This window comes from Egretta garzetta, unplaced genomic scaffold (assembly GCF_000687185.1).
Source record: "Egretta garzetta isolate BGI_Z169 unplaced genomic scaffold, ASM68718v1 scaffold383, whole genome shotgun sequence".
Lineage (NCBI taxonomy): Eukaryota > Metazoa > Chordata > Aves > Pelecaniformes > Ardeidae > Egretta > Egretta garzetta.
Window position 1 is genome coordinate 582,609 of NW_009259100.1, and position 21,560 is coordinate 604,168.

General features: G+C 38.8%; 1 protein-coding gene across 1 annotated transcript in view; it reads left to right on the forward strand.

The window, feature by feature from the left end:
- Window positions 1–21,560, forward strand: part of CADM2 (cell adhesion molecule 2) — a 178,970-nt gene that overhangs the window by 83,365 nt on the left and 74,045 nt on the right. The window contains exon 6 of the mRNA XM_035890745.1: window positions 1,071–1,161. Within this exon, the coding sequence (XP_035746638.1) occupies window positions 1,071–1,161 (91 nt within the window). The remainder of the gene's footprint in view (window positions 1–1,070; window positions 1,162–21,560) is intronic.

Consider the following 21,560-nt stretch of genomic DNA (forward strand, 5'->3'; position numbering starts at 1 on the left):
AGATTTGCAGGTTAAAGTATTTCTTGTGCCATAGATGGAGATGTGTGTTTTGTATTAGGAAACTGTGGAGGAAATGAGAATTTATATTTTCCTATTGAGTCTGAAAATTTTCTTCATTAGGACTATGAACTTTTTTTTCCTTTTCCTAAGGAAAAAAATGGTTTATATAGAGATACTTCTTTCTTTGTGGTCTTTTTTTTTTCATTAGAGGTGCCCCTCTTAACTCACATAAAGTATTTTGATTATGAGAATGTATCCTTGCAAGCCAGCTGGCAAAATGCTTTATAAGTTAAGATCTACTGCAAATGTTTTATTCTGCATGAATTCACAGTAGTTCTGTTCTGTATCTTTTTGTAATTAAAACTATAAAGTTAATCCCAATATATAGGAATAGTATTTTTAAATTTTTGGGACAGATTATGGACTTTTATATAGTCCTTTTTGCAGATATTTAAAACATTCTTATTGTAAATTTTGTTTTTAAAACGTGTGCTCTGATTTAGGGGCAGCATTACTGCATTTCAGAAATAATATCCTGTAAAATGCCTTTAACAAGGTATTTCATCTGAAAGCCCGTTGTAGCTTTCTTATTATGAGTTTCAAGCTTCTGCAACAATAAACGTGTTCTTATTCAAATGTATATTATTGCATTCATTCCTCTAATAGCAGCTTTCCATCATATCAACCTATAAATAGACAAAGAAACAACAGCAGAGAGTACTTGTTATTCATCCTCAATATTTTTTATTTCGTTGTTAGATATCAGACTTTGGAATAGTCGTATAGAGTATTTGCATTGAATACAGAAAGAAAAAAGTTATTTCCTCTGAGTATACACGTGCTTTCTATCTATGTTTCCTTGGGATATAAAAAGTTACTGGTTTAGTTCCATTGGTCATTTTTATTGCCTTCCTGAAGACAATGAAAATTGCACAAGGCTCCATATAAAAGCATCTCCAAGTGTAAATTAAATCTATGGTATAGTCTTTTGTAAATAGAGAAGAATGTACTCTTAGATAATAAATCTTTTTTGTGTATATCAACAAGATGTCTATTTTTTTTCTTCCTAGATACACCTTTAGTTAAAATCATTTCTTCCAATTCATGGCCTGAAGAAGGACAATCTATAATTTTGACTTGTGAATCCAAAGGAAAACCAGTGTAAGTGATTTGACAAGTAATATGTTTTCTGTTATTTTCCTTATTCTGCTGTGATTGCAATCTTCAGCTGCAGAATCTGCTGGTTTTGTCTCATCCTGGGGTGTAAAGTAATCTCTGGTATAGAAAACCCCTTGAAGCCTGTCTTCATTAAGTGTCTATAGAAGATTGGTCTTTTACTTTGTCATCTATTTTAGTTCTCAGGAAGACTTCCAGCTGTGAGATTTTTTTTTTCCCAGTCAGGTATATCAACCTGAAAGGAGTGCAGGCTTAATCAGTCACTGTTTACATCATTGAACTGATGATAGAAGAGAAAACGTCTCATGAAAATCTTCCTACATCAACTATCCTCAGAGAAAATATATTGAACTTTCTGGATGCTTTGGCTGTCATTTACAGGGGAATTTGAAGTTTAATGATATGTGCAAGTTGGCTGCCTGTTTCTACCAGAATTTGAAAAAATGTAGCCTGCTTTAAGAATATAAATTGTTTTACTTGGAAATTAACATCTCTGCCATTAATACCATTTAAAGGCAGATCTGCAGAGATCAACTCTTGCACAGAATCTACTATTTAAATAGACCACTCTTTAAAATAGTATCTCAGATGAGCTGTTATACATTTATGCATTGACAAGGATGGAGTGAGAGGCAAAAATATAGTTTATTTATATAAAACAGTAAGTTAACAAAGTTCAATGGTAAATGCAACAGTGGTTTATAAGAGTTGATGGCAAGGTACACTTTGTTATTTACTGCAGAGAGGAGAGAGTCAGACAAAACTGTCAGGGAGACCCTCCCGTTGAGTCATGAGGTTCAGAAAAGATGCCCTTGCTTTCTAAACTCTTTCCTCAGAGAGGAGGCTAGGTGTGGCTGGATCCAGTCCTAGTCCCAGACTAGGTCAACGGTTTATGTCTAACGGATTATATATGCGCAAACATTCCTTTATATCACTTAACTAAGATTTCAATGTTTAGCACACTGTTAGCCACCTACCGAGAATCTGTTGCGGTAAGGAAGCTCTCAACCTCGAGGAGTAGCCTTGAGAGGCATCCCTGTTCAAGGGGAGATCCTGGTGAGCAGCCCCCTGCTCTGCAGGAGAGCTCCAAGGGCTCTTGGGCTGCTCACTATTGATGGGGCTGAGGTGATGGGCTCACAGTCATGTTTGCATACCGACCGCAGATTTTAGTTTCTTCACTGTGCTTAGGTGGACACATTGCACAAGAGCCCTTGGCTATTGTATTGTTATCTGTCTCTCTCAAATCCACTTTGAGCTGGATCCATCCATCATGACCAGACGCATCTATCATGACCGCCACAGGTGGTTATCGCTTGAGCAGAGTTCCAGGGGAGGGGAGTGGACAGAACACCTCCACACTCATAAAGATACATAAATAATCCAATTCCTTAATATTATGCTACTACGAATCAAATTTCTTAAATACCAACCTTCTGTTCAAAAGATTAATATATAGTGTTATATGGAGTGGTGATATGCAGCTTATAAATGGTCTTGAAAATGATAGCACAGTAATATTTTGGTTCTAGAAAACGTGCAAATTGCATTCCAAGAATTATGTCACTTAGGGCTGAATTTCTCCCTGGTGTAACTTTAGTGACTTTATGGAACTGCTTAATGTAGGACCCTGAAGTCAAGTCAGGCATTTAAGTCCAAAATTTCTATTTTGAAAAGCTCTTCTGAGTTTAGTCTGGCATCATTTAAACTCTGTAAGTACTTTTCTTTTTTTATATTATATGCCTGTATCATTTTAAAGCACCTCCTCCATCTAGATCTTGACTGGGCTGAGCAACTCAGCATCTAGATCATGCTTCTACCCTGCTTGACACCAGAACACTGGGAGTCCATCCAATTAGTCTTAGATGGTGCTCAATGCAATTGGTCTTCTGTGTACCTATGTATAGCTGAAGTAGTATGTCTTTCTGAGATAGATACCTCTGTAGGTAACTCACAAAAATCAGTTGCAAGCCTTCCCTTGCTTTTATAATATGCTTGAAGGAGAAGGAATTATCCATTTGCCTAACAGCCTTTGAGCATTCTCTTAGGTATCAGGAGGTACAGAGCCCATTTCCCCATTCATTTCAAAATCAGCAGGAGATGTGCAAGTTCTTAATTTTAGGAGAGGTCAGCCCCGATTGCCCTGAGTGTGCTTGCTGTGTAGATAGTATTTAGGATTTTCCCTTTTTCCTCATGACTTAACAGGTGACAGCTACATGCCAAGTGCTCTGTTAGGCTTATAAACTTCAGTCATCCTAGCCCCAGGTGCTTGATTTTCACTATTCATCTAACTTTCACTGTAGGGATAAAGGCTTAGAAGTAAGGCAGTAATTACATATTTTTAATTACCTGGTGTTGGGTGGGGGCTGCAGTTTGGCCCTTAACATTTGGAGGTTTTAAATCATAAGAAAGTTTGGAGGTTATGAGTTGATTTCTTCTTTTTGTCATTCTTAGTTTTGTAAGACAGATAGCTGGATAGTTGGACAGAGGGATGGGGATGTAATTGGTATGTGGCAGGGAAGGAGAAATAGGTGTGTAATACCAACTAGGGGTTCTGGTCCTTCGATGATTTCACCTGCTTCTGAGTATTACAACAAGGAGGCATGATGCTTTTTGGTTTCTGACTGTATGGGAATCATTTCAACTGTCTTTAAACATCTGCACAGTAGATACTTACATCTGAGCTGCTCACTTGGGCTTCCCTTTGCATTCGGTGGAGAGATTTAGTCACTATTGTAGCATGACTGGTCTTACCTACATTAGGCAGCTACAGAAGAAAGAGCCAGACTGGACCATACCTCTGCTACTTTCTTTCCACTAACTACCTGGATTTTAGACAGTTAATTTGGTCAGATATGTACCTCTGTATTTTGGGATATCTAATATAGATGTCTAAATGTGGACATTTATATCAAATTTTATATCTATGTTTAATTTTGGTCAGATGCATCTTGCTCTTTGTCTACAGCTTATAACCACATTTTCATAATCTTAATTGAAAATTAGCTAACATTTTTTTCACATGCCAAAGATGTCACTCTGTTAAAAAAAGAGACAATTAATCCTCTGAGGTACTAGATTTTCCTCTAGAGCCCTGTATTTGTTAGTCATTTCTGAAGGCAGGAAAAAGCTATAAAAAGTGGTATGTTTTAGCTTGACATACACAATATTTTCTATTTGGTACACTAAATATTAGAGATATTCTTTGTATGTTACCGTTGGGGGACATTGGTTAAAACTTACTAATTAAAATAGAGCTGCAATTGAGGTGTTTAGTGATTTATTTTTTTTTTCTTTAAATAGAACTCAGTTGCAACCTTAACGGATTCAAATGCAAACCTTACATGTGGTTTTGAAAGGGCAGCCAAATAAAAACTCCACACCACAGAATTATCAAGGCAGGGCACCAGTATGTGGTAGCCTTTTGGGCACAAATATTTTGCCAATAAATGCACCTCTAATTGTCCATACCACAAGACCTGCCAACATCAGTGGCTCTGTATTGCTTCATTAGGTCAGTCTTTCCCGGCGCAGAGCCAGTAATAAATAGGCATCCTCCTGGGAGCAGTTTGCAGTTGCTTAGCATGAGAAACAGTAATGTCATGCTCCCAACCTACATTATGATTGCCTTCTGGCTTGTACAGAGAGAGAAATTGGAGAAGTCCACAAAGCCCAAAGATGTCAGTGTCACAAGATAAGTGATGAACTGTGGGCTTTGTGGAGAGCTCAGAGCCAACCATGGTCCTTCATAGCCATTTACACTCCATGGGTTAATTTCTATATGCTGTCAACTTCATGTCACCATTACAAAAGTCTCTCCTGTTTCCTGTAGGCAGCAGTGAATCATACCAGTAAATGAACACTTACTTATAGATACATTTCTCTTCTATCTCAGAACAATTTTCACAAGCTTCAAAATTACATTAGAGATGAAAATGGAGAAAGAATGAAGCTGTGTTGTGGCTGTGGTGACATTCATGGTAGTTATAGCTGCTGCAGAGTAATTCTTTACCAAAAGGGAAAAGCAGAATGAGGAGAAAGTTAGAATGTACTTACCCCATCTTGCATCTTATCACCAAGCCCCTTCTTGCAGCGATTCTGTCCCTCAAGCCATGTGCATCATGGATACCAGATACTATGTTTCAAAGCTACAACACAGTCCTAAGGAAAAGCTCTACCTAACTTATGGAATGGGAGGGAAGGCTTGCTCAGACCTCTGGGAAATCAACGTCCCTCTGCATCTCCTGCCAAAACAGCATCCTCCAGAGATATAGCAGAGAGGTGAGGAGCAACTGTTTATTTGGCATGAGAACTTGAGAACTAAGGCCCTGCTAAGGTTTCAGGTATAAGATTTGTCTTGACCAGTCAATGGCCATGACTTTGGACAAGAGAAAAAATGGCTTCAGACACTTGGATGTGTGCAGCATTGATTGTCTTAATGTGTGAGACGGGCTGGAATTATGCCAGACCCTGAGGTTGCTAGTTGCTGTGGATGGGTTTGTGTTGCTTCATGTTTCTGGTGTAGGTGCAGAGAGCAATGTTGGAACAGGAGTCCTGGGAGTGGGCTAAGGGGGAGAAGAGAAGAGAAGAGGGGGGGTGGGAGAGGGGGTGGAGGGGAAGATAGAAATGTGGGTGAGCCATTTTGAGTGATCCAGTGAGACAACATGAGAGGGTGTAATAGGGGATGCACAAATTCTGTAACTGATGTTTCATCTCTCTGCTCATCACTGTAAGGGTGAGGATAGCTCAGACCCTGGTCATGACCCTGTGCTTATTGCTATTAGGGGTATGACTTTGGAGTCAGGAGCTGTTCTGGGTAAGCCCCTGCTGTAGAGGTGTGATGATACCAGCAGAAAGAGCAGGCTGTGATCCTGCCTGTTCTGTGATGGTTTTGCAGAGTCAGGCTGTGTGGGGGATTAATAAAGTGTCTCAGATCATTATAGACTCTGCCACAGATCCCTCTAGAGTATGTGTTGTGTCTGGTGCAGCTTCAAGCAGAGGTAGGCTGCCTGAGAGGTGCTGGGGAGGTTACTGCAAGACCCATCCATCCTTGGGTTTGCCTGTAGGGGCCCTGATGGGACATGTTGTGACACCAGTCCCATTGCTGACCACAGTGTTGAGTCAGAATGGAGTGGTAAGATGGCAATGGGAAGAGGCTTCCTCATACATTGCCTTCCAAAAGACCTCTTACTTCCATATGCAACTCTGGCTAAATTTATTGCCTCCAGGATCTAGCATCACAGTTTGAGTATTCTCTAAAAAAATCAAGTTACACTTATGGATTTAGGCCTCTGGATCTGATGATGTACTGGTCCAGTTTGTGTAGCACATGGGGAACCAGTTATAAAGAGCAGTGGAAGGCTGGTATTTAGAATATTGAGTGTATAAAGATGTGACATTTTCAATTAAAATTTTCTGTTGGTGGAAAGGAAAAAAAAGAGCAAATATATATATTAATTAGTTTACCACAGAGATTGTTTTTAAACAGACCTTATAAACATAACTCACTATAAAAACATAACCTATTATCTGTAATATTTTAAGGGAACTTGAGATTTGTGAGGATTGTTGTCTGATTGATCAATGCCCAGCTGGTAGACCAAATTTAAGAGTTTTCTTTTGGAAAAATTCTAGTAGCTGTGTTTGCGTCAGGTTAGTCTCTTCTTATGCAGGACTCGGCTGCTGTTTTGTTCATCCTATTGACAATTTCAATAAAAATCACGTCCATTTTTTTTTTAAATTGTAGGTAAAAAAGTATTTAGCCATTTCTCTGCATAACTTAGGTCAAGAGACCCTGAGACACCCTGTAGTTGACATCACTATTCAATAGCATTCCTCTTTTGGAGATACTATTGTATAGTTTCAAACCAAATTGAAGCTAATACCTTGTCTTTTCAATCCTTAGAGATATTTTGTCATTTCCAATATTTTTGGCTAGATCCCTAGAAAATTGTCAGGCTATAACATTTTAGTAAATGAACTTGCCTAATACATCTGTAACGTGTCAGTGGCTCTTTTTAATTTGTTTCTTTTTTAGCATAATGTAGTTTTACCTAGACTTTATTTTCTAAAGAAGGAAATGCAATTAAGCTTCAGAAATCATAGACATCCTTTTTATGAACTCATATGCAATGTCTAGACTTTTCTGAAGTCATACTGCCTGACAATATTTTGAATATTTTAAAATAAACAAAAGACAGCTGTAAAAAATAAAAATGAAATAACAAAATGATAATTTACAGTTGTCTGTGCTTACAAAAGATATGAAAAGCCAATGTTTTCTTATTGCAAGTTGTAGCTTCTACACACCCTTGTGTCTTAACATATAGTCTAGTGACGCAAAACTGACCCCAAAGTGAGCTCAAAAACTGCCCCATAATGAAAGAAAGGTTCAATATTTAATTTTCTTAGTCAGTGCTCTCCTCTCATCGAAGCATGCATGAAATATGTTTGTTTCTTTTTAAATCAGTGTCACTTCAGCAGAAAGTATGTCAAAATATAATGGAATAATTAAGGCACAGGAAACAAAGAAAGAGTTGGCTGTCTCCTGTGTGCTTTAGAGAAATGTTTTTCCATTCCATGCAGCTCAGAGGAATCATAGTATAGTTGGTTGACTAATGCAAAGTGAATATTTGGCCTTGTTTGAAATGAATAGGAAATATTTTTATTTCAGGACAACACTCATATACATGTCCTTCATTAGAATAACATTATTCATAAGATCATGAAAAGGTTATAGAGAAAATCACAATCAGTAATAAACATGAATATTGTATGTACCCAGGAATATATAGTCAAATAAATATTTTAATATCAGAAAAATTGATCACTTTTAATGAGGGCACACCACATAATCAAGCTGACACTGTAAAGCTGTTGTAAATTATGTGTATGGTATCATCACAGAAAGTTCTGTCTTTTCTAGTATCTAAAGACGACTCCCTTGAGTGGGACAAATATTTTGCAGAGGCTGATAGAAACAAATGCTAATAATAACAGAGAAATATACAATACCATTCTGTTAGTGAGTGGCTGTTTCCTTTGAGAAGGACCTGACAGGGCTCTAGGTGAAGAGAGTTAACTAGGATTCAGTCACCTGAAAGCAGAGGAGCTTGGACTCATACTGGCTCACGTTTAGCCTCCTGTCAACCAGGGCCTCCAGGTCCTTTTCAGCTTAGGTCTTTGATTTTGCATCTGTCCTTGCTGAATTTCCCTGCCTCCCACAAAGGACCTGTTGGCCCATTCCTCCAGCCTGTGGTGGCCCCTCTGAAGAGTGGCCTTCCCCTCAAGTATACTCAGTACAGCCAAATTTTGGTGTAAACAACCTACTTAATGACAGTACATTCCACCGCCTCATCCAAGTCTTTGATATTAAACAGTTAAACAGGACAGGACTCAGGATAGACTCCTGAAGAAGTCTGCCTGTAACCAACCACCAGGTAGAGTGTCCCTTCAACCCAGTGGCCCAGCCAGTTTTTCACCCATTGAGCAGTACACACATCCAGGACAATGGTAACATCCCAGCCTAGATACAAACAGTACCATTGGAGACAGTGACTGAAGACTTGCTAAAGTCAAGGTAGACAACATACACTGTCTTCTTCATCTACAGATCCTGTCATTTCTTCAGAGTTTTCACACACCTGGTAGTTAGAAAATTATAGAAACATTTATTTCATGAATCGTTTTTTCACAAGCCAAAGGATAAAATGTATTATAAAGAAAAGAGTAGACAATCCCTTCCTCTGAATAGTTACCTTAATTCAAACTAATTCAAAGTGGAAAGACCTCTGTGCCTAAGGAAGGTATTGTGAGAAATGCAAGAAGGGACACATTTGTATTTCCTGACTTCCATTGTGCGATGAGAAACATCACAGTACTTTGCTTCCTGAAAACTGTGGCATTATGGGCAGGATATAGTCTTTGAAGAGGATCCTTGACTCCTTCAGTGGAATACTAATTATGAATGTAGCTATGAATGATCTGTATGACTCAGGTCTTATTCGATGCATGCCCACAGAACCAAAATAATTTCTTCATAGGTGTTCATATGTTTCTTCCCCCTAGTGTCTGAGAACTTGGCAAATATTTAAATGTTTATTTTTATCACACCTGTGGACAATTAGGTTATTGAATTGCCTCAAATTTACAGCTGGGAACGGAAACAGAAAAAAAATCCTAAGATGAAAATCGACAAATAGATCATGTATAGTTTACGCCTAACACTGAACACAGGCCCCATTTTCCCAAGAGTATTTGACATGACATAGCATCACACTCAGAAGATAGCTCATCATTGGTTTGAATTGTAACACTGAGTTCATAGCACATCTACAAATCTATGCTCAAGAGTCTGAAATCAGAAACTAGCGGAGAAAATGGCAGAAACCCACTTGACATTCAGCCGTTAACATTTTGATGTAAGTAGTTTGCCAATATTGCTTTGAACTATATCATAACGGCAAGTTTAGATTCTGAATCATTAGTCTAACGGCCAGCTTTTTGTCCATGTACAATTCTTTCTTTACTACTTTGACATGTTACACTTCCCAGCTTCTCTAGCAGGTGAGGTGGAGGTTCTGTAAGAAATTATCTCATTTTCTGCATAAATTTTATTCACTGCAGAATACTACCTGGATTGTGCCATGAATACCTAGCAGCCTAGAAAGGAATGCTAGTATCAACTCTGCCTGTATGAATTATCATAATGAATCTGGAAAAGCATGCATGTTTCTGTTCATAAATCACCTTGCAGAATGAATCCACAGCCCAAGCTGGATGCTCAGGCAGTATCAATAAATATTAATGATTTGGAAAATTGGATGAATTTGTCCATATCCAGGATGAAATATTATTCTAGCAAAATACGAATATGGTATCAAAGTTTTTCTGCCTTAAGCTTCATAGGTATTTGTTCATAAGACATCCTGAATTGTAAGAGTCTACTTCCAGGTTTCTCTGGGAAGGACCACCTACAGCTGAAATCGAGCAGGTGAAAAGAAAGAAGGAAAGTTAGATACTGGAGTTCCACTGTTTTATGTTGAGATCTGGACAATCTTTGTCTTAAGGAGAAAGGTGGATGGTCTTAAATTTTGACCTTTGTTGTAACTGCATTTAACAAACTGGGACTCTCCCTGGCCTGTTTCACCTTGGTCCCAGAAATCACGTTGACCCCTAATACCTCTCAGTAACTGAAGTATCTCTATCTCACATTTATGTCTTCTGAGCACTCTGAGTTTAGTTTCCAGGGACACGTCACAAACAGCTTTGGGCAAGATTCAGTAAATACATTATTGAAGACATGCTTACGTATATAGGACAAAGTGTTGTCTCTGCGAGTGTGGACTCAGACAAAGGTCCTCACAGTTCTCAGCCCCATGTTTCTCATCACTGGGGAACAGCTCTCAGGGTAGCTCAGGCTCTCCTATTGCTGTCTTTTGCCTCGTTCTCTGACCATTCCAAGTTGTCTTTGGGCTTGGCTTGTTCAGCAATTACATAGAGCCTGTCTCCTGCAAATACAGTGGATATCTCTGTCCTGTTCATCTCTTCTGTCTTGTTCTAATTTCTTGAAAACTCTCTTCTTTGTCTTTTTTTAAACAGTGTTTTTTCATCTTTGTATCTTTATCCTCTTTAAGCTCTCTCTATATTCTTTTCTGTTTTGAGAGGTGTAAGCTTCCGTTACTCCAAGAGGAACTGATTATATTTGAGTAGGTGATTATTCACCCCAAACCAGCCTGCTGTTAACTCGATCTGATGGGATAAAACCCATGTTGGCTAAAGTTAATCACTCTGTATCCCATAGTTATTGTCAACCACATCTTACCATCAGCCGGACTTGTAAGTTAAGCATCTAGTTTCTCCACCCATGTAGGCAGCAGCATATATTTATGTAAAGAAATCTTTATCGGTATTAAACACGACATTTCAAACTCTTTCAGTCAGGAAGGTAAAGACAAAATATATCATGTGCAACATGGACTGATCTCATAGCATGTGACAAGTTTTGTAGATTGGAATATACATAAAACTGTTAATAATGGTGAACCTTTTCAGCATTCAAATTCAATGCCCAGTTTATTTTTAAAACAATTCTAGTTGGTAGTCACTGATGCCAGCCCAAATCTCTGTTGAAGCCAGACTTGGCAACATTTGCCTGTACTTTGCCATCGTTGCTGTAATTACTGTCTTTGGATAGTTGACCAATTTTTAAATTATTGTCATTTTGAAGTTCATCCTAATGATATCTTTTGCCTTGATTTAGTAGGCATCTGTTATATGCTGTGTTGAATGAGTGCTCATTTTCAATAAAATGTTCTAAAATCTTATGAAGAATATCATATGAATTGTTGAAAAAAATAATCTGCCTGTTGAAACTTTCCAGGTAGGTAGTTTGTCTTTGCAGGAAAAGCCAATTATTTTAAGGGATTATGTAAATATTCAGCTTGTAACCTTCTACACCAATATTTCATTAACATTACACCTCCACTGTGGAATTATGCTGTGATGTAGTAGATAATATATTAAGAAGCAGGTAACATTTTTGCTGAGATACAGCATGTATATTAGATTAAATTTCAGGTTGTGTTAAACAACCTGGCTGTCTGGGAGGTTGTATCTTCTTTTTGCATCTGGGACCTTCTATGCTTTTCCCCCCTAAACAGTATTTTGCAGGGAGTAGGGAAATTGGTGTTATAAAAAGTGTGACACAAAAAGAAACAGGTGGGAGCATTAGTGCCTGTCTGAAAATTACACTTTACAATAAAGCCTCCTGCAGTGCTTAAGAACTTCCCCTTTAGTGTTCTGTAAAATGATCACATTGCCTAATAGGCTCAATTCAATAATTGCTTTTCCTCTTTTTTAAGTGTCCCTTTTCTGCAGTGTTTACACATAAAATGGCGCAGAAAGTACAGTGTGAAAAACAACTAAATGCAGCATTTTTACTGCTCATTAAATCCATTTTGCATGTGTATGCCTTTCAAAATAATTCTTTTCCTTGCTTTCAGGTGGGAACACATTCTAAAATAAAAAAGGCCCATGGAATAGAATAATAGATAAAATTGAAATACGGCATGGGTAATTCTAATTGAGTACTGGACTGGAAGTTAAAGCACAAGAAAAAAAATTTTGAGAGAGGTTATGATGCTCAGTCTTAGAGAGAATTCAGTTTCTATAGATAAGGGATCAGCTACACTTATAGGTTAAATTACAGCAGTCTCAAATCAATCATTAGGAGTAGAACACAAGAAGACATGTTCTAGAACTACTTCAATGCAAATCAAGCTCACGGTATTTGCTCTGTTACACAATTACAGAAACAAAATTTGTTCCCTGTGTAGCAGATGTGATCTGGAACACCCAGTGTCATGGAGAACATCAGCTCATTGCATATCTGCATTTGTACCCCAAATTTATAGCAGCATGGTGCCCTGAGAACATGTACATGCTGGAAGCTAGCAGGGTAAAACAACATCCTTCTAAAGAAGTGTGTGTTTAAAGAACAGTGTTAAGGAGGGTACCTTAAAATCAAATTAGGATTTCATAACTTTAAAAAAAACAATAATTCTTCTTTCTATGTGGTGTCTTTTTATTCAAAAATTTGCATCTCCTGTACTGAAGATATAACCTCTCTTTATGAAGTTGGACACTGATTTTTGGAATTGCTATTTTTTCCCCTATTGAGAATAGTTTGTATTGTTCCTTTCTTCACTGTTACCTTACCTTTTTCAGTTCATTATTTTCAATAGAAAAATGACTTTTACTTTGCACCCTTCCTTAACTTTCTGGGTCTATGTTAGATATATTTTTTTCCTAAATTATGATTATCTTTTTTTTTTTCCCTATTTTTAAAGGACCCAAACCAGGGAGAAGCAGGTTTCTGTAACTTGATCTATTATACATCAGTTCTGTTCATTTACTATGACCTCGAGCTCTTGGTGTGCACAACTCAAGCTCAGAGTGTAACCTTTTTTGAAATCACTGAATCGCGATGGAGGTGTAGGTATTGGCCTGTTCAGCAGTTGTTGCGAAGTTGAAGCTCACCATATGATTAACGTGCAAATGAGGTGCAGAAAATTAACACTGGAAGAAAGTGTTTAATCAACAAACTCAAATGCAACCTTCTGCCTGATCGTCCTTCTCCAGAATTGCAAATTTAGATTTTTAAAAGGGTATGAATGGAATGAGTATGGGAGGATAACAATACAGTTGGGTCTGTTGGCATACTTTTGGAATGGCTGTCTTCTATGTGAAAGGCGAAGCCACAAGTGAGTTGCACCTTTTTTCTTAAGCGAGCACTGAAGCCTGTCCCTGCATTGTTCCTACCTAATACTGCAATAGTATTCATATTGCAATTGCACCAGAGATACCCATTCAGTTAATCCAGTGCTTGCTTACATCGCTTACTAAAACGATATTGGAAATTTCCTTTTCCTCACAAAACAGGAGACTCGTAGTGCCTATTGGCAGAAGTTCTCCTTGCTACAGGACAACCCAAGAAAAATGTTTTGAAAGGTGATTACATTGTTCTACTCCAATGCAAAGAGATTTTGCCCCGTCACTGAATAGGCAGTGAGACCTGTTCACAAAACTATTGAATTTCCCAGTGTTGCATATGTATATTATTATTCTTTTTTCCATTGTTTTTTCAAAGAACTTTCCCTAAACTTATTGCTGGGAAAAATCAGTTGATACTGTTGTTCTCAGTTACTCTGAGAGTACTATTCTAACATTTATTTTGACAAATATGCTAAATGGGTGGCATATTTACAGAATATATCGTATTTGTATGGATTGAAGGAAGTGCATATCTCTCTACACGAAGAACTTTGTGGCATTAGCCCAGCCAATTAAGCCACCTGCTAAGGGCTGGAAAACAAAAGTTAGGAAAATACCCAAACAGCCATTTTAGGTGTGAAAATGTAAGCTTAACACTACTCTTCAGTGTGTGAGCATAGCCGCAAAACAAATGGAGTTGACAAGGTAAGTGGGATTGTGCTTCTGACAGGCATGCCAGGAAACAGGTAAGAGAACGAATACATTAACACCACTTATTATTAGTGTAAATTACAAATTATTCATTGTTCATTTTAGATAGTCTTTGTCTTTCTATCGCAAGGAAAATCTCGGAGATTTCTCAGACCTAGTTAAAATGAAATTTTCAGATTCAGGGCTTAGTATTTAAAGTACCACTATAAACTGTTTCCAAAACTTACATTATAAGACCTGAGGAAATACTGAGTCTGTGATTTGCTCTCCTGTGCAAGACTACAAAAACCACAGGCTGGAAGGATGCAGAACTGCAAGGACAAGAGAACTGCCGAGAAACTGCTATAGCTGGTTGCCTGGTTTGACCCTCACTTAAGAATATAAGCAGCTGAGGGGCTGAGCGGCCATGCTGGGGCTCTTAATAGTGGATAACCCAGTCAGGGAATGATCTAACTGAGAGATAGTAGTGAGTCTACTGGAGTTTTGCTGGTGGAACAAATAGAAAATTTCATCAAGCTGAGGTGCATGCATACCTGGTTTTGTGTGTTATGCAGCAGAGGCTTGAGGGAACAGTCTTGTACGAAGCAAGAACAACACAGGTTGTTCATTATCAGAGTACTATGAACAAGAGGAGAGTAGTGTTTATACACTGGAAAACAGAAAAAAATGGCTACTTCTTAGTAAAGGACCCTGTAACTTTCTCCTGTGCATCTCCTTCCATGCTCAATGGGAGTTGCCACATGCCCATCTGTGGTGGGTTGACCATGGCTGGCTGCCAGACGCCCGCCTGACCACTCTCACACTCACCCTCCTCCACAGGACGTGGATCGAGATAAGGACAGGGAGATCACTTAATAATTACTGGCAGGGCAAACAGACTCGGCTTGGGGAATATCAATTTAATTTATTACCAATTAAAATAGAGTTTGATGGTGAGAAACAAAGACAAAAACTGAAAACACCTTCCTCCCACCCCACCCCTTTCTCCCAGGTTCTCCTTTGCTCCTTCATTCCCAGGTCCTCTATCTCGCCCCTCCAGGGAATGGGGAATGGGGGCCATGGTCAGTCCATAACAGCTCCTCTCTGCCGCTCCTTCCTCCTCACACTGCCCAAGACCAAGGGCTGCAGGGGAATCCCTGCTCCATTGTCCGGAGCAGCTCATCCTCCCTCTCTCCCCTCTGCTCTTGCCCCGCCCCTCCTCACAGGGGCCGCCCTGCAGCCCCCCCGACAGCCCTGGGCACCCGCAGCCAGTACAGCACCTCAGTGAGCTTGGGGACGGACGGGCTGCTGCGCAGGCACTTGTGTGCACAAAATTTCTGTAATGAACTTTACAGTATGGATCCACTTCTTAAAACACACGGCAGGTTTCCGTAGATACATATGTCTCGTTGTTGTTGTCATCATTTTGTTCTATTACTGCTTAGAAACACTGCGTTGGTAACTTTTAAGATGAAATTATAAACACCTTAGCAAGGATTAAGAAGTGCTAGTGGGGTGGACTACAACATCCCTGTGGCAGGAGCAGGAGGTCCAGCCCTACCTGGTCCGTGCGCAGCTGTGCTCACCCCAGAGCTGGCCGAGGTGACAGGGTACGGGGCAGTGTGGCTCCTCACGGGGTCGTAGGAGGGAGGTAAGTGGGAGACAGGTCAGTGTTTCTACTTATTATTGCTTTTTTTTTTTTTTTTTTTTTTTTTGCTCTCAAATATCCTAGCCTATCTTCTTACCTTGTACGTACAATTTCTAGAATGCTCCAAATGGGGTTGGTTTGTCCCAGGCAGTGACAGGCTGAGGAAGCTCTCAGCACCGTCTACGTTCAGCTCGTTCTTTAAAATGTATTTACTTGCTGTTTGCACCTAGAGGCAAAAAATGAAGTCTAGACAATTATATGGTAATCAACATCAAAAAGGGGAACTACATAAAAATGAAGAATCCTGTTAAAAAGAAGCTAAAAGGGGCAGCTAAGAGAATTAAATCTTTCCAGACAGCCTGAGGACTACGTTAGAAAAATAAAAAAAGGGTTTAGAACCACAGGGTCAATACATATCACCTAGCAGAAATACCTGACAAGGAGAAATTGGTGAGGCTAAACAGGAGAGAAAGCAAGGCAATAAAAATGGCAAAGCCATAATTTGTAAAGCTGAAGCTGTTTTCCAAAGGAAAGAGAAGATCCTTTGGTTTTGGCAGATTAAATATGAAAATGCAGGAAGCCAAACCACCAAAAAAAAAAAAAGAAAAAGAAAAAAAAAAATGTTTGAACAGCAACTAGAAAAGGGAATGAAAAGTAATAGTTAATCTTTCTTAAAATATATCATGAAGCGTGCCAGTACATTTCTAGGATCAACTGAAGATCAAGGTGTAAGGGGAAGCCAGATGAATTTGCTACATCCATATTTACTGTGGAAGAAACCGCGTATTTTACAGACTGATTCCCTTTTTTCTGAGCTGATCACCAGCAAGATTTTCTTAAATGGACTGTGGAGGAGGTTGTGGAACAAACAGGCAAAATGAGCAGTACCAAGCCAGCAGGACCAGATGGTTTCACCCTGGCATTCAAAAGGAATTTAAGGATGAGATTGATGAATTATAAACAGTGACAGGAAACTTCATGCTTAAAACAACCCTTCCAACTCGGGACAAATGGACTTCAGGAGAGATCCCAGAATGTGCAAGTCTGTAGAACTGACATCTGGGCTTCACAAATAGCAAAAACTACAAAAAGCACTAGAATTAGCAGGCATCTGTTAAAAGAAAGAAAAAAAGTTTCTGGGGGGAATCGTTTTTGCAGAGAGAAAATCATGTTTATAAACCTATTGGAGTTCCTTGAAGGGCACAGAAAATGTGCCTTGTGGTGGCCTATTTGATGTAGAGGGGACATGTTACAGATGGTTCCAAAACTGTAAATGGCAAAGAGATAGTTGTTAGGGATTGCTGGTTCATTCTCTCTTCAGACAGAAATGTTGGGTAAATTTAGCTAGTAAGAACCAGTTTTGTCGCAAAGCAAGGAGGTATTTTTTCATATAATGACTGGTAAACTTTGGGAATTTGTTGTCGGTGGATATGGCAGATGGTAAAAATTTGTGGTAATTCAAGGGACAACTGCATATAGTTCACGGAAAGGAAAATCTTTAAGGTTTACAGAATATGTTTAAACTGTGCTTGGTGTCAGAAGTGCCTGAGATAGGTGTAGGTCAGAGGAGTGATTGAGGAGGCAACATCTGTGCTTGGCCTGTTCTCTAGACATCTGCTTATCCCTTGTGTTGGACATAAGGCACTGGCCTAGCTGAACTTTTAGTCTGATTCAGTACAGCTGTTCCCTGTGCTGTTAGGCGTTGAACATAGACTGTTGTGGCTTGCTAGGACTAGGTGCTAAGGGGGCTGGATCCTATTGAGAGCTTGAGGATATCTCCTTTACAGTGCTAAAATTATTACCATGAAGGTACTAATGAATAATTTTCTGTGTGAGAGAAGTTTGTGTGAACTAAAGCACTCTCCTCTGTCTGGAGATAATGATACATTTGGGAGAAGAAAAGCAAACTCCTGTAAGTAAATAATGTTTGTCTCTCCCTTTATTGTATTACTGTTTCATAAGTTATTTTTAGATGTAAAAGAAATTCACACAGACCACAGTATAGGACTTAGCTCTGAAATATAAATAATTATAAGTTCCCAGTGTATTGCTACTAAGATTCCACTATATTATCTTGAAAGCAATGAAGCATTTTGTTATTTATTATGACCTAATGCAGTGTGCTTCAACATCAGCTTTTTTTGACACTGGTGAAAAAATATAACTGAGGTACAAAAATTTTATGGTGTATTACCATTCCTTTGGTATGCCTATAACCATTATAAATATCAACAAATATTTGGTTACTTGTTGACAAGAACTCATGATTTAACTAAAGCTCTTAGCAATGTCGTTGTTATAGCTAGTTATTAAAGGTACCTTATCTGGTGAAAAGAGGATATTCTGCTACATCTCCCAAACTTCATGATGTTCTTACATGCATTGCAAGTCACAGAGTGCATACGTTGGCTAATGAGGGCTGGTGTTGAAGACTTTGTATAGCCCTTGCTTGTCATTCAAGTTGCAGCACCGGTACTTTTATCAGCTCTCCGGGTGTTGTCACTGCACCTCAAATGCAGGAAGGAGTTTTACTTTAATGAGGCTTCCCCTTGACTGTGCCTTACATCAACAGCAAATGATGTTAAACAAGTAGTACTTGGACAAGCAAGTAACTGTGAATGAGATTTTCAACTGTTTACCTAATGGAAAAAAAGGAAATCAGACGCTCTTAATTTTCCTCTTTGATTCTTGCCCCAGCCGGCATTTGACCTGAGCTCAAAAAATGCAGCTGCTGTTTCTTAGATGGGATTTCTTAGCTTATTGTAATAACAGGGACAGTTTCTTACACGTGTTGGGACGTGTAAGAGGGACTGCTCTTACTGAAAACAGTGCAAGTTAGGCATGTGAATATCCATCAGTGTCTCAGTGTGAAATACCTAAGCAGTCTAAAATCCTGACTTGTCAAGGGAAAAAAAAAGAGCTCATAATAATCTTTGCTCATTAATACCTTGATATAACCTTCTGGTCTCAACTGGCAGGTCACCAACAGACATAATGTTGATTAAGGAAAAAAAAAAAAGCGAACCGAAAATGCAGCATGACAGTAGTTACCTCCTGTTTCCTCCTTCTTGTGGTCTCCAGCATCATGTCTACCTGTAGAGTTGCATGTGGCACTTCAGCATAGCCTATGTAAGCCACACTAGTTTCAGAAAATGTACATTTTTTAATCCTATAATATGAAAATGTAAAACATTTAAAATAAGTGGTGGTGAATCTCTTTCTACTATTTTTCTGTTATTTCTGATAAATCAGTATTTTACCCAGCTCTTGTTGCCCTGGCTGGGGGTGCAGTATGCTTGTAAACTTGTATGAAGAAACAGAATGTTATAAAGTGATTTGAAGACATGCCTTTTGAGAAGATGTTATTTTCCTCTGTTCTATGAAATGCATAGGAACTAAGGTGTGCACATCCTATCATTATGCTTTGCTGCTGCTTTCCTATCCCCAGCAGTACTTCATTAACATTAGGACCATAGTTCCTGGTTAATCCCAGTAATTTTCAGCAGCCATTCTGATGCATCCACTTGAGCACCATATTATCTTAATACTGCTGACATTTGCATGTCTTTGAAATACATTTTTTCAGATATTGTCCATTTAATCCACTGCAGTTTCTATCGTCCTTTGTTCTTATAGTCATGCTTTACTTACAGCTGATGAAAAAGAATAATTACTAATTTTTCAATAGCTTTTAAAGGTTAAGAAGGAATCAACAAGGTGTAAACAGCAGTATAAGAAGCCCAAAGATTTAGCTGTTTGAACACAGACTACATAATTAGAAACCTATAGAACTAGAATTATAGTGAAACCAGGCCATTAAGATTTCTATGTTTAATCAACGATTTTTCATGTGAATGAAATTCTTGCATGCCATTTATCATCTCAGCTGTACTCTGACAGAAAAGAGAAAGCTGCTAAGAACAGCAATAAAACATTTAAGCAAGGTGTGACAATTATTCTTTATATTCACTTGTCTGTATATAGTTTCTCCTCTCCTCCTCTCCCCCCGGCCCCCTTATCTGATAGTGTAGGTCTTAGCTTATGAGGCTGAAAGGAAAGGGACTTGTCTTTCTAATTTGCACATCAATATACGGCACCGATCCCAGGTGGAACATGGGAAGGGCATATGTTACCGATGTGCTTCAGTACTGATCCAGAGTACTTTCCAGCTCTAGAATTTAAAAGGAGCTTTCAGGGCATCACTGTTTCTCTGCTTCATCTTTTAGCCATTCCCCCAACTGGAATAATGTCGCTGTAGCCCTGAGTGGACCTCTCTACTTTCCCTGTGTGAAATTACCTGGCTGTCAGCCTGAAGCTCGGGCTCTGCTGACTTTCCGTTCTCTGGATGAGGTGGCAGCTTCATCGAGTCTGCCTTCCCCCTCTACCTGCAGTAGTAAGGAAGATGCAGCTGATGGAGAAGGTCTCTCCCCCTTCGCTTTCTTGCACAATCTCTTAGAAGCAAGGTTGTCACTTGCCCTTAATTATCAGTATGTCATTAGGGATATCTTATCCATTGCCCGTGAGAGCTGTTATGCTACTCAGATAATGTAGCGTGCATCCACCTGAACAGCTTGTTGTTGTGCAATCTCTCCAATTCAGGCCTTCAATACAAGACTTCTGATACAAAAGCAGCATCTTTGCTACTTTACAGAAATTGGAAAACACCTTATCTAATCTGTGCTCAAGTCCAGGCCAACCTGCAGATGTTCCTTGCAAAGTAGTAACTAGTACTTTGTCCTTGAGCTAGTGTCAGGTAGCTGATGGTGGCAGTCACTTCTGCAAAGGCCTCCATTCCCCAGAAAGTAAGGCAGGATTTGTGACATACGATTTTTTTAAAGTATTTTTTTTTCTTTCCTGCTGCTGTACTGGCTTACACCTCTCCTTCTGCCTTTTTAGCCTCAGGAATCTTTTTGAAAGAGATGTTACGCTTCTGCGCAGGACTTTTTTTTCCTGGTTAAAATTTAAAAGAAATATAAATTATTTATAAACTGGCAACACAAAATGAACACTATAGCCATACATATCATTGTTTTCTACAGACAGAAGATTTTAAAGTGCACTTTTTGTGAAAGCTGTTTGTAAGCTATAGAGGTTATAGTGTTTTCTCTGAACTTAGAATGTTTTGAGCCTCAGACTTTAAAATACATATAAAAAAGTGTGGTTAATAGCTGGCTACTAAAAATGTTCCAAAATACTGGGTGTTTTGATTTGAATTACTAAAAATACATTAAAATATCCAGATCTCTTTCAGAATAAATATGAAAGAAATTAAATCAGTGCCTTTTTCCTGACCTTCTAATAATGTATTTAAAAGAGGTTTACCTTTTTTGTTTATGGTATGCATCAGTGTGCCTGTATTCTTCAGTTCCCTGTTTGCTCTCAAGTGACAGTCTGGCCTTGAAAGTTTGGAAATATGGCCACCTCTTTCTCCCTTCTCCATTTTGTGTTTCTACAATCATAACTGGTGGAAGGCAGAAATAAAGTAGTTTAGCAAATTTTGCCTTTCATGGGAGTAATTGCCTGCAGGGTGCAGAAATGTCTGAAGACTTGAGAAAGTGTAAATTAGTAGAAATGTCCAATCTGTTGCTTGGGAATTTGGTCAGATTCAGAGAAATCAAAAAATTGGAGGTGGGAATGGAATGAAATACCAAAAGTTTGAAAGTAGGTGGAGTATATGACAAACGTGGGAGAGATTTGGGCAAAATGGAAAACCAGAAGGTGAGGTTATAGAATGGGCACTGTACAGCCCAGGTAACTGAAGGCACTTAGTGTTCTC